This window comes from Centroberyx gerrardi, chromosome 22 (assembly GCF_048128805.1).
Source record: "Centroberyx gerrardi isolate f3 chromosome 22, fCenGer3.hap1.cur.20231027, whole genome shotgun sequence".
In the NCBI taxonomy this organism is placed as follows: domain Eukaryota; kingdom Metazoa; phylum Chordata; class Actinopteri; order Beryciformes; family Berycidae; genus Centroberyx; species Centroberyx gerrardi.
The window spans coordinates 17,674,295-17,685,980 of NC_136018.1; the positions used below are offsets into that span (position 1 = coordinate 17,674,295).

The 11,686-nt window shown below is 38.0% G+C and overlaps 1 protein-coding gene across 3 annotated transcripts in view; it reads right to left on the minus strand.

Moving 5' to 3' along the window:
• Positions 1-10,337, minus strand: part of waca (WW domain containing adaptor with coiled-coil a) — a 29,720-nt gene extending 19,383 nt beyond the window's left edge. For all 3 annotated transcript variants that reach the window (XM_071896921.2, XM_071896922.2, XM_071896920.2), the window contains exons 1-3: positions 10,125-10,337; positions 9,899-9,929; positions 8,832-9,024 (exon numbers count right to left, since the gene is read on the minus strand). In XM_071896921.2, coding sequence (XP_071753022.1) covers positions 8,832-9,024; positions 9,899-9,929; positions 10,125-10,165 — 265 coding nt within the window. In that variant the 5' untranslated portion in view covers positions 10,166-10,337. The remainder of the gene's footprint in view (positions 1-8,831; positions 9,025-9,898; positions 9,930-10,124) is intronic.
• Positions 10,338-11,686: the final 1,349 nt, after the last annotated feature.

Here is an 11,686-nt window from a genome sequence, read left to right on the forward strand (position 1 = left end):
ATGTAATATGGCCAACATAACCTGTGGCAAAGCCATGACGAATACCATGTTAAGACAAATTCACAACTTGTCAATGAGTGTAACAACAGTGAGTAAGGTAATAAAAAATGTTGCTACACCTATTAGCATCACAAAGGATCCCAGGTCTAAGAATCTCTGTACAAATACTCAGCTGCCTTCTTGGCAATTACAATGATCTGAAAACATGATAATAGGCATTAACACAGGTAATGGGCCAAGTCTCGTAAACTGATAGCAAGATTGAGCCTGCATTTGCTCATCCAGTATTCTCAGATCTGCCAAACTACACTTAGGTATTAGAAATGCAAGCGCTACAGGTAACATTTTTTTTTTTTTCCAATGGCTGGAGGAGTATAATAGTATGCGAGTAAGGGAGGACACAGTGGGGAAGGCAGACTCAAATGAAAGGCCTCTGGTGACAAGGCATTCTCACATACAGCAGGTGGGAGGAAGGATGCACTGAACGGCACTGTCACAGGCAAAAGGGCATCTGTGGCCGTAAGGAGCCGTCTATGGCATTCTGTACACATATAGCATCAACGCCAGTCTTTGGCAAGGCCAATGGTGAAAAATAAGCACTGCAGAAGAAAACTTCAGTTCATAAACTATAGCATTATACAGAGAAGTCTACTATAACCTACCTGCAGCTGGGGAAATTATTATTATCGCGATTATGAAGCGCTAATTTCATTCTACTACACTAAACGACAGGGAAAACCAAATGAGCATTTTAGAATAAAATCTGTTATTGTATTTTTCCACAACATTCCTTGTGGTTCTGTAAAGAACTGGTTCTGTATATTGAAAACATTTAAATATGGTGGGAAAATCTAATCCTAGCCCTGCCTTACTAAAACTACTAATACAGTAACAGCCTTTTAAAAACAAAAAAATAATAGAATTGACCGTTTAATCAATACAAATGGGAATAAACAAACGGAGGTAAATGAGCACACTGAACGACTTCTCACAACAGACAGCCCCGTAATGACATGTTAATGAGAAGAAACTGTGGAATACTTTAACTTTGCTTTGACTAGATTACAGCTGATGGACGCTGCAATTCTCCCATTCCTGATTTGTTCACGTGGGCTTATGTTACATTGAAAGTCAAACTCTTTTGTGATCATTTTTTGTTTTCATTCCATAACATAAATAACTCTTGCTGCTACTTCGTTGATCCCCTACCAGCTTAACATTTCATTAACCAACTTGCCACCAAGCTACACGTTTCAACTTATTACCTTGACTTGAGCATGCAAGGATGGATGGTGATCTCAAACACGCTGTAGCAAGTTACATGTCTGACCGGTTGGCAGCCACTTTTCATCTGCATGTTGTGCAAATTGGACACCATTCTTCAACAACTCCCTGGTCATTTTTGAAGCATCTAAAATTCTCCCACAATGCTGATTTAAGGCATTTTTTGGTGGATGTAAGGCTGGGATGTTAGCTAATGTAGCCCCACATGACCACACAAAAACAAAGTGATTCACTCTCATAAGAAGTTTTGACAGCTGCAATCTCGTGGGAACGCGAGGCCGCATTCAAAGAGCATAGAACCGTACACAGAGATACTGTACCTTCTAAAATTCTGACAGAAAACCCTGGCGTTTTAAGGCATGGGTAATAGTGACATTGGTTAATTGCTGCATTCCTAGCACACACTTGACAACTCAACATTTTACTTGACAAAACTGCACAGTGATGCAAAACCTTTCTTGAGGTCACGACAATTTCCAAACAAGAGCAGCACAGACAACACAAAACATTGCGACAAGACGGCAATTCAACGGTAGGTCGTGTATAACATACTGAAGTAATCGGAATTGGTACCAGTACCGTGTCTCACTATGCAAACTGTGATTAACGCTTTAGGCTTGGAGCACCCTTAATGCACTGAATTCATTACTCTCCAATGGAAGTTCATTCATTTCAAATGGCGGAGTCAGCTAATACTGCAACATCCTGTCACATTACATTGAGATGGTGTTACATGCACTTTATTCTACTTGTGCTGTGATAATGTAAGTGTAAACTAAAATGAATGCTGTCTTGTCCCATTTTTGCTACCTCCATGAAGTTTTACTGATAAAAACATTTAGTCAGTGATCAGAGTTGCAATGAAGACTAATGTTCCAATACTACAACTGACAACCTCTAATCAGTTTCACCTCAGAACATCTTTCCTGATCGCAAAACTTACTTTTGATGACATAACAGATAAGAGACTTACCTCTCTAGATTCTAGTTTTATAGGTTCTAGACTGAACTATCTAAGAATCTTTCGACTCACGAAAAAAATGTTATCACATTTGAAAAAGATGCTATGGTAAACTCAGTAACCTAGACACGTGATGTTTTTTTACACTGTCATCAGATCAATGATAAGAAAGCAGCAGGCATGCGATATACCCTACAAAAAGAAGTCTGGGCAAGTAATGACTATTAACTGACAGTATTCAGGTGATAATTTCTCAGTGGTCAGGTTAAACCCAGAGGTGGTAGCCCGATATGAGGAAACTGTAACCAACAAGAAATAACAAAATGCAAAATAAATAACTCCTGCATCATCACCACAGGGTTTAACATGGCCTATGATATATTATATATTGGGCACTTGTCACCTGTAAATTAATGCTAAGCTGGTGATTTGCTATGTTAGCCAACATCTATTGCATTCGCAAAACACCACCAGTGTGCTACCACTTTCTAAGATTAACAAACGACAACATGACATTAATATGGTGCTATAGAGCATAAACATGTACTTGATTTCAAAACAAACTAGAAGGGCACTCTGAGAGCGCAGACCTCCGCCAAGGTTTGTGCTATTATTGCTTGTTCGTGAGTCGGATCCGGATCCGCTCCAAAATTTAATGGGTTCTTCCTTGGCCCATGCTACACCCTTCCGAAAACATAACCTCCTTGGCGGAGGTAATAATAAATACACATTTCTTCCTGACTTCCCAGATTTTCTCTGGGCACAACAGGCATGGCTGCCCAGGTACTAGCTCAGTTTCCTCAGTGTGCACACACTAAGGAGGCGTGGCATTGCCTGCGCCGGTTAATGACATTCTGAAATTGTTCATCATCCCTGCTTCGTGTCTCGTTTGGCTCCTCCATTTTTTTTTTTAATTAGTCGTGTCAAAGAGAGGAAACATAAATCTCTTTTGTCAAAACTGTGGCATTCCCATATATGAGTTATAGTATAACAACTCAGTGTACTTGGCTCACAAAATGTTGGAGTGAATGCATTTGGTCTGTCTCGGTCAGTACAAAATTAAGACTGCAGCAGCATTTGAAATTGTGGTATTGCCCTGTAAGCACTTGTTGCAAAAACACACTGGCGCAGAAATATAATGCTAGTTATTCAAATATAGTTTAACAATTTTCTTGCTATAATAAAAAAAAATAGGACTTTGTACTGAAATTCAGTGCTTTTTTGCAACCAACCAAATTATATCAATACAACAGAGTACAGAAATGCTCAATGCCAAGTTTCAATACTGCACTTTTAGGAAAAAAATCAATACCACCGGAGAAATCCATGTTATTGTTGCGCTTTCCGCAGCCAATTGCAGTCAGTATTGTTGTATTCAGCTTTAGCAGTGACTGTCAGAGAAACAACACGTAGTTCGTTCACAAGCGAAGCTACTGACTACATGCCTGACACATAAGCTTTAGTCAGGGAGAGAAAAGACCTAGCTCAGAAAGACCAACTCTGCCTCAGTGTGCCATGTGCCTTGGAATGATTTTTTGACAACAAGTGCTGAAAAGAAAAAAGGTTCAAGATGTGCTAACAGACTCTTCCACAGTAAATACAACCAATTAGACGCAATATTCAAAGAGTCAAACTCTACTACAGCCGGCAATGGCCATGTGGGTACTCCAGACTTACGCTATTCAAATTCTTGCTACTATTAACGTGTTTCAGACTGTGCTCAATTCTTAGCCAACACCAAAACATTAGTGAGTTTAGTCTCCAGCAGCCAGACCCATCTTTCCAACTGCTTCACCGTTTCAGAACTGTGTTAACAAAAACAGCTAACAGATGTAAACATAACTATTTTGAAGCCAGAAGGGGCGGTGCCAGTCCCTGCTACCATAACTATAGCCTCTCTCCCATCTGATCCCTTTTACTCTTGGTACCTTCAACAGCAGGGTTGATAAATTAGATGGCATGTGGCATTATTTCTCATTCACATGGTAAATCATTTTTACCAAGAATTTCTTTGAAGGAAATACATTGGCATGTATTCATTGGCAGAAACAATAGCCGGCTTTATGCAAAGCAAACACGTTTATATGCTTTCATTCATGCAAAGTTTTGAAAAAGTTTTGTTTGGCATCAGTACCAAAAGTATCCAAATCATTCTAATTTCCCAACTTCCCAGCGCCCTGTGCACACTTAAGTAAATATCACACCAAACCTGTTATGATTATTCAATAAAGACAGCAAATACAGAGAGTTGAACAGTGTCTGTACTGCATTAAATCTGAGAAAATTAGTATAATCTTTATTGGACACTTTTTAAGTTCACTCCATAACACCCTACTGTCTTACAACCTGATACTCTGACTCTACCTCAGTGTTGCAGAATTATATGACGATCTAAAATAATGCTATGCTTGACTCCTGGCATTTAGGGATATTCATTTTAAGTCAAATTTCAATATATCAATCTCAATTTTTCTTGACATTGGTGTTAATCTATGTAGTATAAATTGTAGTAAGGGACAAACTGCAAAGGCTGGTAGAAAAAAAAAAAAAAAAAAGGAACGTTTTGCAAGCCTGCACTACTTTCAGACTTGAGCTGTGAAACGGTGAGTATTACTGGATTGCAGATTCGGGCTACATTAACAGTAGTTGAACACCATGTTGTAACAATGTAGTTGCACAGAAAGAAGCCTCAACTTTTTCTTTTCCACATATTCAAATAACAGACAACTTTGGATCATGAACATTAAGTCAGGACTATCAGATAGGTCATGAATCCATAGACTTCTTTTTTGGAAGTAAATGGGCATTCAACACTACCTTCACATCACTTTGAGAAAGGACCACTGTGCAACAAAACCTTCCAAATACTCTGCAGTGATAACAGTTTTTAAAGTACTTGTCAAGTGAATGAGATTAAACTAACACTAAGGATGTAGATGTTTTGCTGAAAAAAATTCAACAAAGGAAACAACAAATCTTCTTCCCTCAATACTGACAGCTAGTCACAATCTTTGACTAATGACGCTACAGAGGAAGATTTCTAATGAAAAAGACGACTTTGACTAATAATTTCACTTGCACATAATGTGGTTTAACTATCCAAATCTAACCTGCCGCATGTCATTTGCCCCAAAATCAGTATACAGTACAAGATATGTCAGTTAAAAATGAAACATTGATCTTTTTTTTTTACCATTACCTACCATACATTTTATAAAATACATTAAGGTTAAACAATTGGTTAGAAGAGCTCTCTAAGCATTGATTTTTTTTTATTTTTTTAAAAAACAGGTGATGATTGTATTGAGTTTGACCAAAGCCGCAACCCTGAAGATTAGTTTGGAGCCAGTGTGCATGAAATAGACAATAGAGACTTGACTACAGTCTTTTCATGATTTCTCATGTCCCGTCTCCAATTGTGCTCCTTAAATGTCCTCCAATTTATTTTCAAGATCTGAGGTGAGGAACTGATGACATGCTGTGATTAATCTGTCAATCTTTATCAGAGTTTGTTAATGAGTGAGAGAGAGCCAACATCTTTGTGATTTTCACAGGTTTTCAGGTTATCTGTGGTGGCAGCAAGCCGGGGCAGCCAAGGTACCCAAAAATTGAGCAGTGGAAAAGCCTGTACACGCAACACAAAAACAATAATACATCATTGCATCAGTCTGGGAAATCTATTTTTGGGGGCCAGTCTGATCTTGTGGTGTGCCGCCACATATTAATTTGTCTGTGAGTTGGGCTGGGTATCGAGAAGCGCTGCTGAATTGGGTACTGGTTCCTGATTGGTCAGAATCTAAACACAGATAAGCTCCTGGACAAACGGTACTGCTATCGGTTCTTAACCATCTAAAAGATTTTAATTCGTTCACACATAACTTCTCATTTCTTTTATAGCCCAGCGTAATGACACTTTCTAGCAGGCGCCTAGCAATGACATTGAAATTGTCCAATTACGTTCTGTGCATTTCAATCATGGCAAGAGGTTAAAGCGTTCGAAAGTGTAGGTCAACTTCACTAAATCAGACAGACATACAGCTAGCTGCAATTTATGTTAAAAGATGTTGCATGCAAGGGGGCAATAGCAACAATCTTATGAAACACTCGCAACTCCAGCATGAGGTTAACTTGAAGCGGCATAGCGTTTCAGCAAAATTTCTGCTAGATGTGATTCCTCAAAATCCTGCATTAAAAACATCCTCGTCGAGTCAAGGTTACAACGTCTTATCAAAATAAAGGAGTCTAACAGTGTGAACTTGAGTAAATACATGAAATAGTGATGTGATTCCTTGCCCAGCAGCAGATTCTAAAAATCGCTCTTAATTTTTGTTCATATACACTAGTCAAGCTGCAGTACAGCACAGCGTGTGTTAGCTAGTTGTATTACACTGCCAATCCCTTTAACAACCTGTAAACAGTTTCATTCTAAAACACTATAAGCCTATCCCTTTTGGGAAAAAATGTTACCTGATGTTCAATGCTCAATATTTACAAATACAACTGATTATACCATGAAATGTGTTACTTTTTGTAAGCAACAGTCTTAAATAAGCTAATAATAATAATCCATAGTAAATTAAACATTGATGCCAGCATCATTTTGTAAGAGTGAGAGTCACATTTTCAATAGGGGCCATCTCATTTTGGAATTAAACTCTCTATCTGTTGTCCTATACTGACATGACAACCAGAGAGAACTAGTTGCGTATAAAACCCAATTCAGGTTAAATTTCTTCAACTGTAGGGAGATGACCATGAACCTAAACCCCAATTTCGACCCCGTTCCAGGGACACATTAACAAACATCTTTGAATGAAGTTGATACGGAAACCATCTGAAACCACAAATGTATCAAAGGTAGCAATAACTAGTGATGGGTGGACAAGCATTACACAGAATCACTACCTTACAGTCACACTCCATTACATCAGTGGAGTATCAATAAACAGTACTGATAATAGCATCAGTATTTATAATATCCTAGCAATACCGACCCTATCAATGAGAAACACTGCATTTAGCAAGAATTGTGTTAATACGGTCACTATACCCATGGTTTGCCCTGCTATTCAACTCTTAGGCGTTCCGCTAAGTGTTTTTTCCGACCATCTAAAGTATGAATCACTATGTCTGCAAAAAATAAGCTTTTGTAATAATAAATAAAGAGTAAAAGAGTAAATAAAGAAAAAGAAAAGCACCAAAACTGCCATTACATGGCTTTTCTTAGACACCAGTGAAATCTGAAATATCAAAAAATATCCACAGATTTTGAGATACAAATCAATTTTGTATCTCAAAATCTGTAAGCTCCTGAAAGACTTCTGATAATGTTTTTCATTAATTAGGGATTCTGAACAGGTTCCAACAACCTTATGCTCATTCCTCAAGGTTATGTGTTCATCAACTCTCAATCTCCACAGTAACTCATCCCGCTGGCAGCATTAACACCTGGCCTCTCTATTAGTCAGGGAAAATCTTGTACACCTTCAGTCATTTGGTACTTTCTGTAGTATTCTGTACTCCATTGTTTATAGACAGAGTAGTAATACTAACACCTCAGATAAGTACAATATTAATAAAACCTTAAAGACTTAGATAAGATTATTACCTTTTACCTAGATATCATTTAATACAAAGCTATTACCAGGAGATGTTCACCCCCAAATTTATTCAAAAACGTCCACTTTTCAAAAACAATAACTCAGGGACAACTGTTTTGATTGGCCTTTGTTGATAGGATGCACACAGAGCAGTGACTGCTGCGATTCGATGCAGATGCTATAAAATATGTTTCATAAATGTATTATTATCTTGTACAGTGATGCTACAACACTTATACGAAATATGCTGCTTAATCCTAGGAACAAGCTGCTTTCTCAACACAATGTTTTCATTTAAAAAGAAAAGCTAAAATAGAGCGCTGAGGCATTCTCATTCACCACATTGATGCTGCATGCATGGGTGAAATTGCTTAGCTGGCTATGCATGAAATACTGGGATGTTTTTCTTTCCTTACGTCTATGTTATCTTGGAGAGAACAATAACATTGAGAATCTTACTGTACAACCGAATTCGAGACTGTCAGTCATATCTGATTTTTCCCTTCAATATCTGACTGATTGGACAATGTACAGACAACTTCCAAGTATGTGGCTCTTATTGTTCACCGCAGTAGTTGAATTCAAACAAACAAAACAAAAACAACATTGAATTATTCTGGAAACCACAATGTATTTCCGATCGGCAACCAACAGCTGAGCTAGACACAACTGGTCAAAAATGCATCTTGGTTCAATGGAAATTCAATTTCTTACTACTTATATTGATCACTGCACCTGTATTATGTTTGCTTGCTCCAAAATTACAACAGCTAAGCTACCTATGGCTTCATATCTTTATAACATAAATTAGCACAGACTGTGCAGAGCAGGTGAATTTTGAGTAATAAGGCTTTACATTGTAAAGATGGTAAACTTCTTAGGAAGAGACAATTTCCTCTGACAGCAATTATCTATAGCCATTCAAGTCAGTGATTTCTTTTTAATGTAAAACACATTTGATTCTCAGCGACCAGTGTGTCTCTCACCTCCATCCCTGTCTCTGGCCCGGTGTGTGTGGACAGCCTTCGCTCTACTGTGCCCGGTGCTGTCGATGTGTTTGTTTTCAGGGCTGTCAGACCTCCTGAGCATTTTGCAGGGAGGAGTGACGTCTGAGGAGTCTCGCATCTTCTCATGACGGTGGTCCCCTCCTGGATGGCTCTTGGACGAGTATTTGAGAGTCTGCAGACACAAATCAAACGCCTCACTAGATTCTAGCATCTCTGTACAAAGATTTCACCTATTAATCATGATCAGCTGTTCTACCAAAACAATGTCCTCTTCCAGTGAAATACCAAGTCTGGCTGTCTACAGTTTTGTAATGTCAAATTACCTATACATCAAAGTTTAATATCACAGGAATGAATGTGCTGGGCTAATCCCCATGCATATCTTAATGTGTTATGATTTGTGGGTAGCAGGTTTAACGCTGTAAATTGTTATTTCTACAACGTTACTGGACATAGATGCTATGCTAATGCCAACTAAAACTAATAATAAATTAGATAACTCATTCGCTCATTACCATTATATATTGACAAATTTAACATTTCTGATCTCAGTAGCTAGGGAACTAAGTGAATTAACCTTAGATCAGACGAACGAATTCTACACAACATTTTGGCTTTTTAAATGTAAATAAATTAAATTGAGAGATAGCTAAATCAACTGGTTTATCAAATATGTCTCGTATACTTTGATGTTTGGAGAGCTTGGCTATATCCTTAAAATGACAGATTGCGGTCAGGCCCTAATCGGACTGGCTAGCAAGCAAGCTAACGTTAGCTTGGAGCTCCAATAAAACTCGCCAGTATCAATTCCAAAACCGTAGACTTCGACGGTTATATTCACTCTACATTACCTTTAGCTATCAATGTTTGTGTACACCAATATTTGCAGCTCTCAGGTCCACATTTCAAAGAAAATCCGTTACTTTTCGGTTTATTTTCCGCACTGACTGTGGCCTGTTGTGCTCTCCAGAAGCCTGAACTAGAGTGTCCATTTTAATCTTATTTGTTGCTAGCCAGTTAGCTAGCTAACGTTAGCTAACAAGTACCTGATAGGGCTGAGAATCTCTTCGGTCGCACCTGCAAATATAAAGAAAACGGTTGTGATTACAAGGCTTCAAGTGTCAACGCTGGGAAATAGTCGAAAGTACTGCAACAGCTGAACGTGCAAGTTTCTAGCCACTTATTTTGGTTTCAATAAAAATGGCGGATTGTCAAAGCGTAGCTACGAGGAAAAGGAAAATCTGAATAAGTAACGTTAGAAGAGATGTTTACCCATCGCCGAGTCTCGGTTGTTTCCTTGCATACATTACCATCAATGCCGTGTTAGTGTGTTTGGAGTGGGATGTGAAAGACTGACAACGGTAATATATTTTCTTGTTGATTCAGCAACCTGAAATCGTCAATTATTTCAACCTAGCCTGTGGGTATTTCAGTGCTTTCGGCTTCGCTAGTCGAAAGAGCGCCCTCACTCAGTCCATCTCCCACTCACACACACACCAACTGTGTCTCTATCTACCGAAAAACGTAGCACTGAAGCTGCGTACAGGGTTGCCAGGTATGATGCATTCCCCAATATGGGAAAACCTTGGTAAAGTCAATAGCAACGAAGAGAAATGTCATGAAATCATATAATAACACCAACATGAGCTGTTGTGGTTTACGTATAGGTGCACATATGATACACACGTGAATAATTTTCAGCTGTACTATTAAATCCATTATCAAATATTCTCAATGTTGAATGTGTCACGCACAATTGGTAAGGATTAGAGAAACAAAAACTTTATGGATTTTACGGATTATGATTTTGGCGAGAGCGATTCTATGAGACTGAGTATTTTGTAGAGCTAAACACCCCAGAACTGCGATTGAAAAAGGTGGGTATTTGCCAAAACTGGCAACCTTGCCTGCAACACCCCCCCATTCTCCACCTCCCCCTTCCGACGGCAACATCCGGGACACACACTGGCTGCTGGCTGGAGTCAAGTAGTCAACTCATAAATATTACCTATGCACAATACTGTTGTAGGGGGATATGTTATTATTTTTCCATGCATACTCTTATATGATTTTAATTTAAAAACAAGTGAAACAAGCATTAGTTTTACGCTCACGCGTTATAAACAACGATAGGTTTTATAACTAGGTCCATCAAGCATAGGCTATGACTTGTTCTCTCCTGACATCTAGTGGTTATACTTTGAAATCGCAGGCAAAGTTTTTCCATAGATGCACCCTAAAGAAAAATCCCTAAAATATTCCTATATATTAGTAAATTAGTAATAAATGTATTATAGGATTACTATAGTTCTTTGTATTAAGGGTACAATTTGCATTATGACATTTTATATAAATTACAGCAATGCAGCCAAATGTTCATAGGTAAGAGAACTCTTCCACTTTGAAACTTAGAAGAATAGAATAAGAACAACATTAATTCTATAAGTGTTACTATACAAATATGACAACAAACTATAAGTCCTTAGAGAAATATTATAGTAATATTATAGTAATAGTAATATAGTAAGAGATAAAAAAAATAAAAAAAACACAAAACAGTATGATAAGGTCACTATAAACTCATTACTGAGTACCACAGACACACTTTAATATTTATCTATTTATTATTACTATGGACTACTAAGGATTATGGAAATATTCTAGGAATATTATAGTGATTTTTTAGGTTGCACTTAGGCCTTAGAAATGAAAAAGATACTACATGCAAAGCAGTCTCTCCTCATTTGTTGCCTTGACCAGGTCATACTGATGCTTCAGAGAGAGTGTCTGTCAGGACAGGGCCGCTGGTTCCCATTGTTCCCATACAATAAATC